Source organism: Tripterygium wilfordii, chromosome 11 (assembly GCF_013401445.1).
Source record: "Tripterygium wilfordii isolate XIE 37 chromosome 11, ASM1340144v1, whole genome shotgun sequence".
Lineage (NCBI taxonomy): Eukaryota > Viridiplantae > Streptophyta > Magnoliopsida > Celastrales > Celastraceae > Tripterygium > Tripterygium wilfordii.
Window position 1 is genome coordinate 1,079,371 of NC_052242.1, and position 20,471 is coordinate 1,099,841.

A 20,471-nucleotide genomic window follows, 5' to 3' on the forward strand; every position below is an offset into this window, starting at 1 on the left:
CTACGGAACCAAATAACCCTGAAAAATGTCCAAACTTGATTCGTATATCAACCTAAAACATACATATAACCTTTTGTTGTTGTTTTTTTCCTATTTGAGTTTACTTATTCAAGAATACGTGACAAGAAATTTCTCTGCATTTACTGTTAGCTGCACTATCTAATGTATGAAGCCCCGCATCAGCCTTTAATGGACGGTAGTACACAAGTCAAAATCAAGAAAGAAGACGACCATACATTACTGACCTTTCCAGCTCTCATGGGGTTCCATCAGAGAAATTTCTCTAGAGAGCAAAATTTAACTTTATAAGCAAATGAACATTGATCCACAATCGAGGAATAAACTACATATATACTACCAACGAGAGATGGCTTGATCATTGACAATCGGTTGGGCTAAACATATGTGTGTTTAAGGTTCGATTCCAATGAAAAACATATTTCTCAGTAGTATTTCAAAAAAAAAAAAAAACTACTTATATACATTACATATACCTGTAAGCTTACAATAAATAATTCCCACCCCAAACCCCAAAAAAGTTTCCTAAACAAACACGGGTGAATCACCCGCTTTTATATGCGCAATCATACCCTTGGGTTTCCTGGACTCTCTTCAATATGGTCTCCCTCCCATGCATGTCCATTCAGATTCCCTCTGAAAAACAGGGTACTGGCAGCTCTACTAATATAACTAGGCATGGCAGCTATTGTTATAGGAGAAAATTGTCAATCATGTGCTGGATTACATCAGCCCCATCAGAATTGATCCAGTAGCTTTTTACCTAACCAAAAAAGGAAGAAAAATTAGAAGATGTCATTACAAAGCAGCTTATTTTATCTACATCCTAAAATGAATCATGTGTTGGAGAAAACCCTTTTTGAGAACTGCACTTTCTGAAGAGAGCACAGACTTACTTGAATGGTACTGTGTGCCAGAAATCTTTGCTTACTTCCACTGAAGTTGACATCCACCCGTTCCCAGCTCAATTTTGACAAACCTCTCAGCATTTCCTCTACATGGAATCATGGACAGACAAATGGTTAATAAGAAAGTGACGATTAGTTTTTGACCAATGTATGGTTATTACACGGTAAAAGTAAAGCATTCTACTAGAGGCCAATTTAGCAAGAACATTGATCAGTGGGTTCCAAGAGTTACGAGGAGTGATGGTGCATACAAGGAAGTTGATTTCATGAAAGTTGCCATGGTAAAAGAGAAATTAACACTTTCCTAATTGCTCAGAAGCAATACCTGAAAGCCCAGACCAAGAAGATTAATTATCAACCCCATAATGTCATGCCCGAGATAATCAAGCTCTCCCTTTAATTTAAACTGAGAGGTGATCGAGACAATATGGTGTAGTAACTTCAATACAAATATCATGGACCATAAGCTGCAATTACACAAGAATTTGCCCCCTATGACAGCATCTCAGCCTATCAAACAATATGGACATCTTAAGTTTGTCATCCAATATCTAAGTTCATCAGTTCCCATTTAACTTATAGCTCATCTAGATGATTATCCCACACAAGTAATATCTGGAACCTATTGCACAGAAAGTGTCGAACCTCCCCCAATGCATGATATGTGACAGCCTTTGACAACCATTTTCTTATATCAAGAAGACAAGAAGATATTCCAAATACAGGACCTATTTTGGTCATCCTTTTTCCCGTTTCCAAAATTTCACTTTTAAAAATTACTTAAGCTTGTCATTGAATGAGAAATTCCAAAACTTCCCTAATGCACTTGCCCAATAAATATAGAATGAAGCAAACCTAGATACACCCCTGATATCCCATCCTAAGGATTCACCACAATTAAAACACCCAAAACAAATAGAAGGGAAAAAAATGGGAGGGGAAGTATCAAATATACTATGAGAAAGATATCAAAACATTTTCTGGTCGAGGTTTGTTTAAACAGACATCTAGCAGTGCAGAAGACGAGTACTAGCAAAGATAACTTTACAGGTCATTTTGCAAAAACGATTAACCAACCAACCTTCCATGTCAATATCTTCGCATCCATCAACCTTGTTCTCCAAAGAGACGTCTTGTTCGGAGGTAGTAGCTTTTGATGTCTCCACATGCACAATATGTGGGTACCTGTCATCTCTTGAGAGATGTTTACGCTGTTAGGAGATAAAAATTACTATGAGATATCTATTTTTTAAAGAGAACATGAGATATCTTTTAAAGCCAACTTAAAACTTTCCCCACTTTCTACTGGTTACCTTAGGGAGCTCCCTTCGGTGCCGAATGGATGATGAACTCCACCCCACAAGATCTAGAATAGGTGTCAAGTTCTCCATTTAAAAAACGGCCTCAATAACAATAAACTGACTAAGAGTAACAACCGTCAATCAATTTGAGAAACATACAAGATTCTAAACAGTAATCCTTGAAGAAGTATCAGTAGAATAATTCATTAATAGAACATGGATACGGTCAAAATGTGTATTGGCATAGGCAATGCGACGCCGGAAGGACTGCAAAGCTGACCTGCAGAGAGATGAGGGATAAGATCAACCCTTGTGTCTACTAGATACTCAAAACTTTCTAGGAGTATCACATATGGAACTAATCAAGATTTATAACTGATGGGTTTGCATACTTAAGTTGCCACTTTTCTTCATTATGGTTATTTTCATACCTTTAAATTGTGGGATGAGATATTCATTTTGTAGACATTTTTAGTTTTATCGCTCATTGAAACAAAAATATCAAAAGGAAAATGACACATCTTGATAAACTCACATGAATTTAAGATCTTCATCATCACTGACCATCTGAACAAGAAGTGGAGGTCTTCCATCATCATGATCAGTCAAAAATAGATGTTTTCCAGTTCTGCCAAGAAACCATGATGTCTGAGCTGCTACTTTTTCCAGTGATTGGAATCCACAAAATACTGGTACCTGCACAGATCAAAAAAGCACAAAAAAAGTATGAAATGATAGTAAGATATGTAATGTTCATGAGATCAGAGGAAAATTTTAGTGCACCTAAATTTTCATGGTGCTCACACTTCCCTAGATATCAGTCACCGAGAATGAAATACTAGATGTACAGAAAAATAATAGATATTGCTTTAGTCAGTTAGCATTCACAGCAAAATGCTTAATCTAGTTTTTCACCGAAGAACCTCTCAGAGAATTCAAAATTTAGTTGATCAATAAAAGAATGCTACATGAATACGTATTTAAGTAATCAGCAAAAGCTAGATAATTATTTATTCTAGTAAAGAACTTGGTTTCTGATTCTTCTCTGAGTTTCTTGAAGCTGGTCCATCCACTCTTCAATGGGTCTCCATTTCCTTAACGTCATTTCTTAGCTTTCCGGATCACTTGCGCATACACTGCTTCCCCCCCCCCCTCCTCTCTTCCACCCTCTTCCTTCAATAAATCCAATGTTTTGACTTTCACATGAACCTTTATCAGAAAGTTAGTATAAACAATTTTCGATAGTTTAATATCAGTTCCACCGATCAGTATCCTCTAATGACATTTAAAAGGAACTTTTGGTTGTAGATAAATATGCTAGGCTCCTCGAATCACCTGTCTATGCCCTCTTGAGCCAAGGTGCGGGGTTGCAGAAGTTATGAAATTCACAGGCTCCAGTCCAGCAATTTTACATCTAAACTTCTCTTCATGGCACTTGTCGCCAAGTCCATCAGTTTGGGAAGCTCCATTTCCCTGAGAAACCCTTGATATATCTAGCCCGTAGAGCTTAGCGATGGCATATCTTGCAACCAGCCCTCCTAATGAATGACCGACAAATGAAATCTTCTGAACAGTTGGATGATGTTTTATAACTGTTATAACCTGAAAACAAACAAGCATTTAGGTTTCTAGCATGGTATGAAAACTTCAATTTGCAAGCTTTGAAACATATCTGGTGTTCAATTTTTCAATTCTCCTAAATGCAAACATTGAATAACATTGAGAAAATTGCATGAAGGAACATGTGTTTGGTTCATTCAGAGACAAAGCATTTGAGATGAGGGGGGAGTCAAATTCCTTAAATTGAAAAAAGAAATGATCTTTCACAGTAGCACATGAAAAAAAAAAAAAAAAAAAAAAAAAACAACAACAACAACATTACGCACCTCTTCTGCTAATCTCTTTCCCATTACATCAACACCATCAAATGTCAACATTGAAGAATTACTTTCGCTGCCTGCATTTTCAGATTAAACACATGAAATTTATTTCTTAATGGTAGTCAATGACCCAGAAAATGTGAAATTTTGCATCAAGGAAAAGCCTGAAGATGAATTTCATATTGTGAAGCACAAGTTAGTAAAATTCATCCGGAGATCAAAGAAAACATCTAGTTCAATGGGAGAATAAATCTAACATGGAAAAATTCTGGTCCAGTTTATGAAATTGACTCAATAATGTGTCATAAATAACTACATATTTTGTGCTGGTAACAAAGTTACCATTTTAGTAAGAGAATGAAAATTGCTACCCAGCAGCATTGTCCATTCATCCCCCAGAGTCTCAAATGTGAAAAGTAAATTCTACAGAGTGAAAGAGAATTTATAAACAATGTTGCTATTGCATTGTAAAATCTTGAGCTCAAGAATTCTACGGGAAGTCAAATTGATGGCCGATGAAGGACTAAGGTTGAGCTCAGTATTGCCTATCTTCAATAGCTTTAGCCTGATAAATAACAAGTAAAGAATATCAATCCCAAACATAGCTTTTGGCATATTATAGGATGAACAACGGGTTGACATGTACTTAAGGAAATCATTATAGTCCCTACCATGTCAATCTTGTCCTTCAAAGCTAAATTCTCTGAATAGAAGTAATAGTAATTATGAAAACATAACCGTAACTGCAACATTATAGAAGAATAAATTAGAATCAAACTTAACTTACAGTGAACAACAAGGTCTCGTGGATAATGCTTCAGGAACTGCTTGGCAGCGAATCTCCAGTTTTGAGCACTGCACTAAAATACAAAATTTGAAATCAAATCTCAAGCCGAAACATCAACACAACACATTCACAATCAGCCATTCTCTCTTCCATTAAAGCTCAAATCAAGTACAGAAACAAACAAAGACTCACCTGCCAATGATGCCGTTGATCATAATAACCAGGTGCGACGGCGCGTGTGGCTCTCCCTCCACATCAACCTCCATATCAAAATTCCCCTTCTTGTCCGTTTCCGTCCTCAGACACCCAAATTTGGGCAAATACGAAGAACTTTTATTCTTCCTTCTATTATTGGTAATGTCGTTCTTGTTGTTTTTATCATCTTTGTTTGTACTCTTTCCTGTGCCAATCATCTCATCTGATCGTACATCTGGAACTTGATGAGCGGTCCGAGAACCTCCCTCCGACTCCACACCATCCATGGAGAGCCCGAGAAATTCGACAAAAGATTATAAGTTTGGTGTGGGCTGGAGAGGTTTTGCCGTCCAAATGGTTTTGCGCTTGCAATCAGTTATGGATTTGGTAGTTGTAATGGGACCGATCAGTACCCACCCAGATCAGCCCCGTCTCTATTTAATGATCGATTAGACAACGACCCTTGTTTGTTTGTCAAAATTAATTAGAAATCCTAAAATGCCTTCTGGATCTCTCTAGTAACCGGTAACTCTAATCCGGTGGCTGCGCAAAAAAGTTCTAGATGATTGACACGTAATCCTCTTGGATAATACTTTTTTACTTTCTTTTTCATTTTCCCTTTTTTGTGTACAAAGTATTAAAATTTAAATACCTTATAGTTGAATTATTTTTGATTATTTTGGACAAGTAATTTTGGTCTAAACTCGGGGTAATCAGACCACGCGTATGATGCACAGATTGATAAATTAGGCCGTGAGAATATATCTCACTGAAAATCCAATCAAGAAAACTTCATATGCATGTCTTGTCTTTGACGGAATATCCTAACTTGGTTTTCATTGTTGAAAGTCTCCCTCTTCTTACGTCGGTACCAATTCTTTTGACTTGTCTAACAATGGCGAAGGCAACGGATCTTTCTAGTTATATAACACGTTTGAGTGCAAATCTAGAAGCTTTATAGATTTCAAAGCTTCTAGTATCTAACATCGGTTCCTTTGACCGACTACAGCAATAAGGAAGAAAACACTTCGATTCTCGTTTGTATCACATCAGCCTAAGGAAAGGAATCAATCCACAATGGGCCAATGGGTCACCTCACGAGCTAGGTCAACTAAATTCTTGGGCTTGAAAAGCTTATGAACCATTAGAAGCTTCTGGGCCGGTGTGTCACGTAATGACCGTCTCTGTCTATTGACCATCAATGATGGGCCAGCGTGCCCATCTTATTTTTTTTGAGCGATGATGGGCCGGTGTGCCTGTCTCAGTCCATTCACTCGATGGGCCCTAGGGTGAAATCACTAACAGGCCCATCATTCTAGACTCTCTGGGGCCAATTCACGGATTATCATATATGAAATATCCCTTTTGCTTTCCTTCTTTGTCCTCGGAGAAACCAGTTCCGCTTCCGATCAACTAGAGAAGCCTGCGCCGTTTCCAGGTTTCCGATCCGGTGCGAGGTTTAGGGATTCACCCTGTGCTTTAAAAACTCTTTTTTGGGTCTTTCCTCGAACATTAACCATAGTCAATGGCCTAAAACTTAAAATTTTCTGTTTCCCCATTGGCCTCTATTACATTGAAAACCCAGTTCCACCTAATTTTTAAGAATACACACACATTTGACTTGTAATCCAAGACGACTTCAAGACAAGAGAATGAGGATCTCAAACCTTCTATTACAATTCAAGCATAAAAGGGCAATTGGGTGTCATCCTAATCTGCAATCCAAAGCAAAATATTACACTACAAGTTTCATTTCTGAGGGAATAAATCAAAATTGCTATCAGAATCTGATTTTTTTTTATTTTTTATTTTTTAGCGATTGATGGGTTGTAGATTTGTTTAATTTCGAAAGCAATTGTTGATCTGGTTGGGATAAACCCAGACAGAAGATAACTTGAGACAAAAACTAAGACAGCGGGTTTTGATTAGTTGGTTGTTAAGGTTGATCCGCTGCGCGTTTCGTAGAATTCACTTGAAGTCTTGAAAATCTCCAATAGGACCAATACGGTGCGTATATAATGAGGAAGTTCACCAGATGCTGCTTCACAGGTGGAGCTTCAAGCACTCATCGGAAGCAGAATCGTCCTCAGCCCCAGGTACTCACCGCTGCTCTCTCTTCTTCGCAAGAAAGACCGAATAATGTTCATGCTGATTGCAATTTTTGATTTGATTTTGTTTATTTTTAATAGAAGCTATTTTGCTTGGCTCTTGTGATCGGCTAGAAATCCAGAGAAACCATGGAGAACGCACAGATGAACAATGCCTACGACAATTTTGAGGTATGGGTTTTTATCATATTTTATTTTCTGTAAAATAAGCTAATTATGGTATCCGTTGAATCAATCTGTGGATTTTAGCGAAGTCAATCTACCCGGTGCTCTGACAAACCCAAAAAATGATTATTGGAGATTTATGCCTTTCTTTAAGGACGAAATGGAAAAATGCTGACGGTGTATGTAAATGTGGACTGGTTTTTGGAATTCAGCCAGTGCAGATTTTGGGACTTCACAAGTTCTTTTATCTGAAGCACTTAGCTCAAGTCTATTACACAACTTTTAGGGAAAATTTTAATTTTATCACTTCCCCTATTCAATCAAGAAATTAAAATTAGAGACAATTAGTAGAGTAATAAGATATCAGAGTCTGATTACGTGGTCAGAATTCATCCATTAGACATTTGTTCCTGTATTGAATAGCTTTTTATGAAGATAAGAAATGATAGTTTCAGTTTTATTGCAAATTGCTTGACTTATGCCAAGGAAATTGATAGAAGATGATATAGAATACCATGGAACTTTCATACCAGTTAATCATGGCAGGTTTTGATTATTTACCTAAGTTCAGATGACATATTGGCGGTTTGCTTTCTTATATCATTCCAATCATGGGCCTTATACTCATCCCAAAATATTGAAACAAGTCACTACCTGCATTAGTTACTGATCCAAGTCTCGTGGTGCTGCTTCTCCCAACAGATTGTGAACCTAAGTAGCTTAAGTAGCAGCATGGCTACAAATATTGTGACAAACCATGACTTCTCTAGTGGGCTGCATTCTTGGCACCCCAACGGCTGTGATGGCTTTGTAGTTTCAGCTGACTCAGAATGCCGCAAAGGGGTTTCAGAAAAGTCAGTTGGCAATTATGCAGTTGTTACAAATCGTAAGGAATGCTGGCAGGGATTAGAACAAGATATCACAAGCAGAGTTTCGCCAGGTTTCACATATTCAGTATCTGCCAGCGTTGGAGTATCCGGGCCTCTACAGGGATGTTCTGATGTCCTGGCAACTTTGAAACTGGAAAACCGAGATTCAGCAGCCAGCTATTTTTTCATTGGAAAGTACTGCACTTTATTATTCTACTATATCACATCCTTTCAATTCAAATAGTAAACTATACTAATGGCAGTTATACTGCAGAACTTCTGTGTCAAAGGATAAGTGGGAGAAGTTGGAAGGAACGTTCTCATTGTCAACTATGCCTGATCGAGTTGTTTTCTATTTGGAAGGGCCTTCACCTGGAGTGGATCTACTTATAGAATCTGTTGTGGTTATCTCTTCCAGTCCTAGCGAGCTTGAGGTAACTGTACATTTCATCCCATTTCTGATATTTACACTACTTTTAATGAAGGATATGTATATACTCAAAAAAATGTAAAATATTTGATTTTTTATATGATCAGAGATCATCAAGTATGGCCTAGTTGAAACGGTCTGCAAATTATGTTTATTCAATTTTATTGTGGTAGAGTTTCTGTTTCATCTCTAGAATTTGGTTTTTACGGTTTTTGACTGAAGCACATGTTGAAATTTTCTTCAATTTCATAGGGTACAAGCACAAAATGTGTCTCTGCTGGAGATGATAACATTATTGTAAACCCTAAATTTGATGATGGTCTAAATAACTGGTCTGGTAGAGGGTGCAAGATTGTTTTGCATGATTCCATGGCAGATGGGAAAGTTGTCCCCCAGTCTGGAAAGGTTTTTGCAGCTGCAACAGAACGTACACAGAGCTGGAATGGAATTCAACAGGAGATCACAGGAAGAGTGCAGCGAAAGCTTGCCTATGAGGTTTCTGCTGTAGTTCGAATATTTGGTAACAACATTACGAGCGCTGATGTGCGGACCACTTTGTGGGTTCAAACACCAGATCTCCGTGAACAATATATAGGCATTGCAAAGTAAGTTTTTCTCTTTCTCTGACTAATCACAGAGCATTGAATTTTGTTAAACTCTCCCCCGGTTTCATCTATCTTTCGATATTGACCTATTCCCAGTTCTACAGATACCCCCTATATGCAACTTATGTTTTAAGGTTCATAATTTTATGATTTTTTTCATTCAAAAATTATTTATTTCTATTTCTTGGGATTTTCCAGAAGGGCAGCATTATTGCTAATTGAGGTTATCTTGTCATTTGCATTTTCTTAAATGCTGATAAGAAAATATATGGTTTTTTTCCTTTTTTGTAGTCTGCAGGCAACAGACAAAGACTGGGTACAGTTGCAAGGAAAATTCCTTCTGAATGGTTCTCCTTCAAAAGTAGTTCTTTATATAGAAGGTCCACCAGCTGGCACTGATATTCTTGTCAATAGTTTGGTTGTAAAGCACGCAGAGAAAATCCCACCTTCCCCTCCACCATCTATTGAGGTCAGTTCAATTAGAATCTGAAATATGATCTGATGATTTTTTAGCACCACAATTTTGTGTTTACAAAATTTTGAATTGGAAAAGTGTTCTTATTTATTCAAATAATGTTCTTTATCTTGTAGAATCCAGCTTTTGGAGTTAATGTAATCTCGAACAGCGATCTAAGTGATGGAACAAATGGGTGGTTTCCACTTGGTAATTGCACTTTGAGTGTTGGAACTGGTTCACCACATATACTTCCTCCAATGGCAAGGGATTCCCTCGGACCTCATTCTCCTTTAAGTGGTCGCTGCGTCCTTGTGACCAAGCGCACACAGACATGGATGGGCCCTGCTCAGATGATCACAGACAAACTGAAACTCTTTTTGACATACCAAGTATCTGCTTGGGTTCGGATTGGTTCCGGAGCAACTGGTCCTCAAAATGTGAACGTTGCACTTGGGGTGGACAACCAGTGGGTCAACGGGGGACAAGCTGAGATTAATGATGACCGATGGCATGAAATTGGTGGATCCTTTAGAATTGAGAAGCAACCATCCAAGGTCATGGTCTATGTCCAAGGTCCTTCTCCTGGTGTTGACTTGATGGTTGCTGGACTTCAGATTTTCCCAGTCAACCGAGAGGCAAGATTTAGACATTTGAGGAACGAGACTGACAAGGTAATTTCCAGCTACATTTTTTATGGTATTTGACTAACTATACTTCAGAAAGAGTGGAAAAGATGATGGATGTCCGTTTTCAGTTATATACGTGTTGGCTTAACTTCATTAACTTATAACTACAGTGTGTCAGAACTCAGAAGTATATTGGTGACAACCCATTTATTGGAACCAAATTTCTTTCCTTTAGTTTTTTGTTGATTTGTTTTTTGCATTACAATCTCAATAAGAACCAAAAATCATAGACTAGCCATAACTTGTGCTGATATGTGGCATGTTTCTGATGACAGAACTGATCATTTGAAGTTTTTTTATTAGTTAAAAAAAATCATGCTCAATATATATATGTGACAAGTTTTTATGCTTGCGTATTCACCTTGGACGAAGCAAGGCTCTGCAAATGTCTTGGCATTGGCAATTCATTTTCCGCATTGAAGTTTCCTATCCCTGTATTTTACGTTACCTCTTACTTTAATGCAGATTCGTAAGCGTGATGTAATCCTGAAATTCTCAGGAGGGGATTCCAGCAGTTTACTTGGCACCTTTGTGAAAGTTAAACAAACACAAAACAGCTTTCCGTTCGGAACATGCATAAGCAGAACAAACATAGATAATGAAGATTTTGTTGATTTCCTTGTTAAGAATTTTAATTGGGCTGTGTTTGGTAATGAGTTGAAGTGGTATTGGACCGAGCCACAGCAGGGAAAGTTAAATTACAAGGACGCTGATGAGATGTTGGACTTATGTAAGCGCTACAATATAGAAACCCGGGGTCATTGCATTTTCTGGGAAGTACAGGGAACAGTCCAGTCATGGATTCAAGCACTGAACAAGAATGACTTGACGACAGCAGTCCAAAATCGTCTCACCGGCCTTCTCACACGCTACAAAGGGAAGTTCAGGCACTATGATGTGAACAATGAAATGCTACATGGATCATTCTATCAAGATCATTTAGGTAAAGATATCCGAGCATATATGTTCAAGACTGCAAACCAACTAGATCCATCAGCCCTTCTATTTGTGAATGATTATCACATTGAGGATGGTTGTGACACGCGATCATCACCAGAGAAGTACATCGAACATGTTCTTGATTTGCAGGAGCAAGGTGCACCAGTTGGAGGTGTCGGAATTCAGGGACACATAGATAGTCCGGTTGGACCCATAGTTAGCTCTTCTCTGGATAAGTTGGGCATTCTTGGTCTTCCAATCTGGTTTACAGAGCTTGATGTATCTTCCATCAATGAATATGTTAGAGGGGATGATTTGGAAGTGATGCTTCGAGAAGCTTTTGCGCATCCTGCTGTGGAAGGCGTCATGCTTTGGGGATTCTGGGAATTGTTCATGAGCCGAGAAAGTTCGCATCTGGTGAATGCAGAAGGTGAAGTTAATGAAGCCGGTAAACGATACCTTCGCCTGAAACAAGAGTGGCAGACTAAAGCTCATGGACATGTTGATGAAAATGCAGAGTTCAGCTTTAGAGGTTTTCATGGGACGTACAGTGTGGAAATTGATACTGTTTCAAAGAAGATTTCAAAGACATTTGTTGTTGAGAAGGGTGACTCGCCATTGGTGGTGTCAATAGCTTTATAATGAACTACTGTCTCTACTCTACTGCCTAACGCCCAACGTGAAGGTCTTGTTCTTCTGTGAGTTGTGAATAAAAGGTCATGCACATGGGTTGTGAATAAAACGTTCTATTTCTCATCATGTTGTAATATTTATTGAAGAAATAATGTGATACTGGTGTTTGTGTAACAAGACTCATCACTTTACAGTTCTATTGCATTATTCAAAATGCTAAGCATTCCAGTATTTTTTTTATCACAACTATCCTATTCGTGTGAAGTCAATAGGTTTACGGATTAGTGTTTTGTCTCAACTATCCCATGTTGAGATGGACGCACATGATTTCATATGGATCGTGTGATACGTGTGAGGCTCAAGATTTTACCTGGATTATGTGTGTCAATTTCAGTATTTGGGATAACTCGAACAAAAGATACTGGAATCGTTGCATTTTTTCTATCATTTCCCCTTGCTTGATTGATGACCATGCTGATATCATGTGGGGTCGATGCAAAATCCACAAGAGTATCCTTTCCGACTTAACCGCATCCATGCGTTGTAGGTATATGATAGATACCCACACCGGCCCACAGCCACGGACCAACCCCCCTTGCCAACCAAAGCCCAACCGACGCCCTTACGGGCCGGCTGTAACCAAGGCCCATGGGCTGAATCCCATGAAAACCTTGGCTGGTAGGTTGAGAAGACCCCGCGCTTATAAGCTAGGGTCGGTACTCCTATTTTTTCGATGTGGGATCTCATCAGACCTCCCCCCTTGGGGAGCCGACGTCCACGGCGGCTACGCTCGCCTGGCGGCTGCACTCGCCTGGCGGCTTCGCTCGCCCGACAGACGGCAGCCCTTTCCCGGACGGTAGCCCTTTCCCGGACGGCAGCCCTCTCCGCAAACGTGACCTCTCAACGAGAGCACCAATGATAGATACCCACACCGGCCCACAGCCACGGACCAACCCCCCTTGCCAACCAAAGCCCAACCGACGCCCTTACGGGCCGGCTGTAACCAAGGCCCATGGGCTGAATCCCATGAAAACCTTGGCTGGTAGGTTGAGAAGACCCCGCGCTTATAAGCTAGGGTCGGTACTCCTATTTTTTCGATGTGGGATCTCATCAGTATATTGGCCCTTAAAAGAGTAGAATTGTGCTGACAAGTTGGGAAGGGACAAACTTTGAAAAGTTGGTTTTGGGCTGAGTGTGAAATGAAGCCCATACTATAACTTTGGGCTGAGAATGGACTACCCTGTCACCTTTGGGCTTTCGTTTCGTAGAGGAAAGAAAGCCCGATAATAGCTTCTGTCATGTAATTTTAACTAGTTTTCATTGATTTGTCGACGTGTGTTCCCGATTCTACGTATTTTAAATTAAAGCTTGGATGGATGTGTTTTGTATTAAATTGCTCAAGTCCAACGGTTGAGGTGAAGAGTCTATAACATTTATGTTTTATGGAGATTGTATGTGAGAAAGTTTGTATAAAAATAACAAGGCAAATTAACGATACTTCGTTGTCTTTTGAGTTGTTCTGCTAAATCGGTCGTTCAGACCTTTGGTCTCTAGCAGGACCAGATGAAAAAAAAAAATGGGATCACTTATTATAGACTCGTTGAGAATTATTCTGATTTAGTTCATGATCTATCAGAAGTATAGAGCGTTTTGATGGGATCTGTACAGACGGAAGAAAAAAAAAATTGCAATCAATTTGATGATGATCGAATGATATTGTTTCTTCGGCTTGAACCAAAAAATCTCTGACATATGGTGTAAAATGAATCTTGTTCTATCATTGATCAGAGATTTTTTCTATGGCAAATACGAATCGTAGTTTGAAGAAGTGGAATCAACCCGCAACACAAAGAGGACGATCTATTCAATCACGTAATTTGGACTCCTAGAATATGACTTTCTATTTGCTTGTATCGAATGACCAATAAATTGGGATATATATATATATTGAAATAAATTTAGTGTAACTGAATTAAAATCAACCGAATAGACAGACCATCACTTTTTAAATTAGGTGTGAGATATACGTAAGTCCTTGGCATCTTGGGACCCTCCTCTTGATACGTTTTAGATTGTAATATCATGTCAAAATGAATTCCATTAATTGGAAGTCCCTCTCAAACCACAACAATCAAATAACACAAATTAAAAAAGAAAAAACAAAATAAATCCTATAAATTTTCTTCTTCTTCTTCTTAATTATGATGATCAACGGATCATCTATAATATTCTTAGTGACGTTAGAGATCAACATCAACAGCTATATTGAAAAGCCAACCTCTCCCATTTTAATTAATCAACTTTTCCACCACCTCCCATGCTCATGATCTCTTCTTCGTACATATATAAACATAAAAAACATTACCATATATATACATCTACACATACAATAAATGTGACCCCACACTTTTTTATAATCGAAAACGACGTTATACAATACTATAAGCTTAACCTTTGAATATTCGATATGGGTTTAAACTAAAATCGTAGATTATGTCAAAACTTAGCATATGATCACAAAAATATTATTCCAAATAAGAATTGTTCGTACGATTTGACTCAAACATATTCACCAATGATGTTATGGGAATTTACACAAACAAACAAAATGAGGGAGCTTTATTCCAATAAGAACAAGTCAAAAAAATATTTAGAAATAAGTTTAAAAGTTACAAACTTATCAAAATGTCATTGCATTGTCAAAGATATTTCATCTTAAGCTTCATTCTTCTTCTTTCTTGCGTCACCGTAGAAGAAGGTTGTTGTCCGATCATCGTTCCAGATGAATGAACCACCAAAATGAAGCTCTATGGCAACCCGATCAAATTAAAGTCCAATCATCACCAACCATCGATGATCACTTGAATCGTCGAAAAAGCTTGATGAAATCGTGTACCACCATTTGAAAAATAATTCGATCCGGTCAATCCAACCAATGCCTGCGACCGTCAACACCACCAATCAACTAACCGAACCAAGGCGCATCATCATTGGAATTAGATATGATAACATGAGTGAAACTATTATGGTTTCTAAATTTGTTAATATGATATATGTTTTAGATATGCTGACATTATATCTGTGTTGGATATGATGATGTTATATAGGTTTAAATGAAATTCTTGTATTTCAACCTTCATTGTGGCATCATTACCAAATAAAATTATCATGTTTCAGTCTTCAAACAGATATATTAAACAGATATCATATCAATAGGTCGCAACTGCAGAGTAGAATACTGACGTCCGACCAATCCCGACCATCATTCACTACCGTCAGTTGTTGATTCCATCGAAATCTAACATTGAAGTCACGACCACACTCGAAGAAAATAGCCGGATCAAGTCATTAGAGATGTTGTAGTCGTAAACAATCACCACGAGAGTGTTTCTCAGACTTAGGCGTATCATCCCCCCAATTGCCTGTCCGAAATAACCATCGGAGGTGGAGGATCCGATTTGAATATCAAATGAAGAAAGAAGAGGGTATTTCAATGAATAAAACAAATATTTATAACTTGTTTATGGAATGATATCTTAAAGTTTAGAGAATTTATAGAACAAAACTTATTTGATTATTCGTATTTGAATAAAAATTTTGACTTAGAGATTTATCTCTAATTTTCCCTTATACTATTACCAAGTAATTTATATGAGCCCAACGCAGCCATCACATCAATTTGATAGACTCCCACCATCTACTAGTACTACTACTAAATGCAGGACCCATAAACAGTGTCTTCTTGTCTCGTACATATGGCTCCGTTGGGCCCCACTTCCCACATGGGCAGCATGCCAGCATAGTTAAAAAATTAAAAAGAAATTGCTTAATTGGCTGTCACCATCCATCAAAACGAGTTAACGTTCGACGTGACCCACGTGGGACCCAGATGTATCATGTATGTGTGAGTGTGGTTGTAGGGAATTACTGTTTAGGGTCTGACATGGGGAGTACTACATCGGGAAACAGCTCCCGCGCTGTTTTCGCGCGTCTCTTCGTCTGATAAAAAGGTCTAAAGTGGGACCCTCAGAGACCTGACCCACAGGCCACAACTGTCCGATGGTGTCTGTGTGTTGATGATGATGATATGTGCGGGGGTGATCCACTTTCCCTCTTCGAGTGGTAAACTTCAGTTCATGTGCTAGTATTTCTGTCTTGCCTGTATGTCTAGTCTCTCTCGCACTGACTACTATATGTGTGTCGACCAAGATTTGGAGTAAATTGCCACGTGGCAAACAGCCAAACACGTCAAAGATCTCCTAATATATTGTATCAAATTAATTTTGGGTTTAAACTTTTTTACTACATCTATTCTATTTGGAAAAAACAAATAAATTAATTCTTAATTTATTGTTTTGCATGTAGTCATCAGCATTTACAAATTACAACTGGAGACTGGAGACAATGAAAATGCTAAAAGGAGTGACATGCTTGACGGGTTTATGTAATTTATGGTAATCAAAATATTTGACACATTTCAACTCGATCACTCAAAACTTAAACGTGTCAATTTAATTACTCAATTTTTTATGCCACACTATCAAGTTGACTCTCAAAATAATGAGAAATATGTCCGAGAGACTAGATTTTATCAATTTCAAAAATGAGAAATATATGCATGGGAAAGATGAAAATTTAAAATTTATTTGATTATCATGATATTTAATGGAAAGTTGGTGCATGTTTAATATTCAAGAGATTTCAACACTATTTTAAACAAACAAAAAAAACACTCTTAAAAGAGAGCATTAAACATTCGAAAAAGTTATAAAAAGAGCCAAAAAGCCAATTTGGAGCTTTTTATAGTGACAATGTCATCAATTGCATGCAATGGATCATTGAAGGATCTATATATATTATATGTAGCAGGATTGAGATAATAATTTTTAACATGGAGAACATGCACGCACCTTTATTTTTAAATTCACTTTGAGTCGATATATAATTCAAAATTCATTGACCACAAATGAGCTAACTCATAACCTTTTTAAAGACATGGCTATGTAGTCCCATTCTAAGTATTTAATTACTAGTGTAATATAATTAATTAGAAGTATGATGAATGTCGACCCATAATTTATATATTTAATTAAGTCCTTTTCTTCATGTTATAATGAAAATGTCCCATATTTCTTTCAAGAGTACCGAGTGACGTGATTAATAAGTCAAGCCTAACACCTCAACATTTGAAGATTCTTTTAATCAATATTAAATTGTGTGAGCGTTAAGCTCAAAACGAAGAATATCTCAGATGACTTGGCCCAACCTTGATCACCTCTCTCTCTTTATATATATATAAATTGTATTACTATAAGTCTATGACTTCATATTAAAAGCACAATAGTCCACTAACATTTAACATTTTACACTATCATTTTACACTAGCTCTTTTTTTCTTTTCTATAAATATCGCAATCTTCACTAAAGCAGAGCAATTCCCTTTGGAATCTTACCAAAAAGTAGCTTTCATGAAAGATTGGTGGGCAATGCCTTGTTTTCCTAATAAAAAACCATATCCATCGTTCTTAAAGACTGTGTAGTGTATAATTATTCTTAATTCGAACTAAAACCTTCCTGTTAATTATTTCCCCTTCAGTATCAAATCAAACTCTTGCGGCTAAACACTAAGTTTTTATCCAACTTATCATGTCGTCAACAATGAAACTTATGTGCGCGCGAACGAATTTGTATGGCGTTGTTCTCGATTAAAAAAATATATAATAAACTCCTATAATTCACATATATTAGGGGGCCACAATATACTCATAATCTTAATTAAAATGATAGCGCTCACAACTTGTCTCCCAAATTAGTGTGACCAAACCATCAATCTTTCCCTTTAAAAATGACACTTTATTGTTGGTTTATGAGAAAATGAGACTTTATTGACTGGGATTGATTGTGTTAATTATCTCTTTCATTGTTGATTAATAGCAATGGTAGAGAGGAATATTTTACCTAATAAAGCAAATCACAGTTGTTTTTGGGATTAGCTTTGCTTTTGTTTCGTTAATTAAAAATTGTTGTGAGGAGCTGCTAATCCTATGGCCTTCCAAAAGTAGGTATGGGCAATATGATTCCACGTAATAAAATAACATATCTCCTTGGATTCTTGTTATTAAGTTTGATTGGTTGCCTAAACAAGTAATTAAACATCTTTAATAGAGATATGTAGTTTGTTAAGTTAATTGGATCGATGTCGTTTTGCATAGAAATTAGAAATGCCTAGAATAATTTCTTAACCTAGGCACCAAGAGACGAGGAAGGGCGTAGTGAGCGATGAAATGCTTCAGGGAATTGAAAATAGGCAGAGATCCGTTGAGATTTCCGAATAGGTATCCATCGTAAGCATTTTATCATTTAAACCTCTCCCTTAACTTTTAAGGTGGGGTAATATAACTTTTAGTCACTGAAAGAATTGTCAATTTTCAATTTAGTCACCGAATGTTCAAATGTTCAAAACTTGTGCACTCAAAATTGAAAATTGTTCAATTATTCACATATATAGGGGCAAATCCCTTATATTGATTTTTTATGTTATATCAATGAGTTTACTATCTGAACAATGAGAAATCTGTCTATATGTGTAAATTGAAAATATTTTCAATTTTTTATTCCCAAGTTAAAACATTTAAAAATTTAATGAGTGAGTTGGACATGATCTACTCTTTCAATAACGCCAAAAGTTGCATTACACCCTTTTAAGATTATGCCATCCTAATGGCTGCTAAATGGAAGGATATCTTGTTAGAACAAGAAAACATATTAATGCCTACATAAAATGGAGCCAAAAATGCAACCTACATAACCATAACCTAGCTATTAATGCCTTAAATAAATATTTTGTTTAAGTTGTTTTTGGTGTGGCATTCCTTCCGTTGCTTCAGGGCCGGTGACACGACAAGAACAGCTCATTCCAATGATGATTGAAGTTGATGAAAAAGGCAAGCACCAATAATGGACATGAAATCTAACTGTACCACGCACTACTCAATACTCCCAACCCTTCAATCCCCCGCATTGTTAGCTTAAAATCCTACCTAGCAACCATTTTAATGTATAATATTAGTTAGTTGAATATTCTCTCAACAAATGGGAGTGAATTTGAAATGTTCTGAGTTTGATTCTTACCAATGATGTTTTTGGGGTGCAACGCCTTCCAGGATCTCTAAATCTCAAGAGTTCCATTTTTTTAAAAAAATATCAATTTTATGGTAACCCCAAACCCATTTAAGTATTATATCATATTTAATTTTTTAAAAGAGAACTCTTTTTTCAGAGTTCACCTAGAGTTCCCGAAGACTCAATTACATTATTGATTCTCACCGCAATACCTTTCTAGCCATGAGATGAGTTTTGAGATTCAACGTATCATGTTATCACTTGAGAAATTTATATGCGAGCGGAGGATCGGATATGCTGAGTTTAGAGTCTTAGACGTGAAAAAAAAAGAAAAAGGGAAAGAAAGAGAGCAATATAGGGTTATTGATGCATTGGAGACACTGGCTAGGTAGGTTGTTGTTGACTACATAGGGAAGAGGCGAAGAGAAGAGGAGAAGCAGTGGCATTGAGTGACATGTGAGAACATGGAGTACCAGACCTGACTGATACAACCCCCAGTGAGTGTCTGTCTCTGACTCTGAGTTGGATATGTCTGTCTAATCAACCCTCTGCACACTTAAAGCCAATTTATCGCACTTCAATTTCTAAACCATTGGCTTGAATCCAACTGGCCAACCCATCATCTCCTCTCCCTCACCTCAGTACTCCACTCTTTCTACCTTGTAGCGCGCCAGTTTCGGACGTCTTGAACTGTTAGGTCCCACTTCTTACGTGTCTGAAATTGGTTGGTTGATACGGTATGAACTGGTGGTCGTCGCCGCCAGCTATACCTCGTTTCAGAGCGATTTAATCATGTCATTCGCTCACTCCTCTCTCTGTGTTTTCTTTTCTTTTCTTTTCTTTTCCATCTGCGTAGACACACGTGGTTTCTTCCAGCACCTGGTCATCACAAACAGTACTACTTACAAAGAGAAAAGATCAGCTTTTCACTGTTAACCGTTGAAATTTCGTACTATACGGATCACCTGTTCTTATATTAGCACCCTTAATTGCACAGCAGTTCAAATCAAAACCCATGAATTCATCCTTTATCGCACATGGTGATGATAACGCATTTGGATTCTGAAGTCTTTTCTCCATGTGATTACTAACATTTTCAAATGCTTAAATGCAATGACATGACAGTGCTTTTAGTGCTAAATAAACTAATCCATAAATTGTAGAGTACAGATTCTTTGTGTTTTGATCAATCATGCATTCATGTGCTCAAATGATTTAGCAAGTCAGTCAAAGGTTATGATTTTGTTGTTTAATAAAGCAAGAAACAATGTGTTATTAATTATAATCGATCTTTACTGTCTATCATCCCTTGTCATTCTTTAGAGTTTATGGATTATGTTTAGTCGTATTGTGTCAAATCTATATAAT

The 20,471-nt window shown here is 37.4% G+C and overlaps 2 protein-coding genes across 4 annotated transcripts; one reads left to right on the top strand and one right to left on the bottom strand.

Annotated features, from left to right (window-relative positions):
- Positions 1-322: 322 nt before the first annotated feature.
- On the bottom strand, positions 323-5,509 carry LOC120009906 (putative lipase ROG1). 2 transcript variants are annotated; one of them, XM_038860636.1, is made up of 10 exons: positions 5,087-5,509; positions 4,895-4,962; positions 4,114-4,184; positions 3,563-3,829; positions 2,763-2,923; positions 2,452-2,507; positions 2,240-2,292; positions 2,008-2,137; positions 915-1,012; positions 323-781 (listed from the first exon to the last, which is right to left on the bottom strand). In XM_038860636.1, exons 1-10 carry the CDS (start codon positions 5,374-5,376, stop codon positions 710-712), a joined length of 1,266 nt encoding a protein of 421 aa, XP_038716564.1. In that variant the 5' UTR covers positions 5,377-5,509; the 3' UTR covers positions 323-709. The 2 variants fall into 2 exon arrangements, 1 of the variants encoding a protein (XP_038716564.1); XR_005470763.1 differs by having other exon boundaries at positions 743-781; positions 2,008-2,111.
- A 963-nt stretch (positions 5,510-6,472) lies between these two features.
- Positions 6,473-12,212, top strand: LOC120009357 (endo-1,4-beta-xylanase 1-like). Of its 2 annotated transcripts, none has more exons than XM_038859915.1 (8): positions 6,473-7,185; positions 7,279-7,368; positions 8,065-8,426; positions 8,506-8,665; positions 8,914-9,266; positions 9,558-9,735; positions 9,858-10,394; positions 10,875-12,212. In XM_038859915.1, the coding sequence occupies exons 2-8, from the start codon at positions 7,327-7,329 to the stop codon at positions 11,988-11,990; spliced, it is 2,748 nt and encodes a 915-aa protein (XP_038715843.1). In that variant the 5' UTR covers positions 6,473-7,185; positions 7,279-7,326; the 3' UTR covers positions 11,991-12,212. The 2 variants fall into 2 exon arrangements, with proteins under 2 accessions (XP_038715843.1, XP_038715842.1); XM_038859914.1 differs by having other exon boundaries at positions 7,312-7,368.
- Positions 12,213-20,471: the final 8,259 nt, after the last annotated feature.

Coding starts and splice junctions, on each gene's coding strand:
- LOC120009357 (XM_038859914.1), top strand. CDS start 7,108: ATGAGGAAGTTCACCAGATGCTGCTTCACAGGTGGAGCTTCAAGCACT. Junction 7,369..8,064: donor ATGCCTACGACAATTTTGAG/GTATGGGTTTTT, acceptor TTCTCCCAACAG/ATTGTGAACCTAAGTAGCTT. Junction 8,427..8,505: donor AGCTATTTTTTCATTGGAAA/GTACTGCACTTT, acceptor GTTATACTGCAG/AACTTCTGTGTCAAAGGATA.
- LOC120009906 (XM_038860636.1), bottom strand. CDS start 5,376: ATGGATGGTGTGGAGTCGGAGGGAGGTTCTCGGACCGCTCATCAAGTT. Junction 2,293..2,451: donor TGCCAATACACATTTTGACC/GTATCCATGTTC, acceptor CACCTATTCTAG/ATCTTGTGGGGTGGAGTTCA. Junction 1,013..2,007: donor CGAAGATATTGACATGGAAG/GTTGGTTGGTTA, acceptor GATTCCATGTAG/AGGAAATGCTGAGAGGTTTG.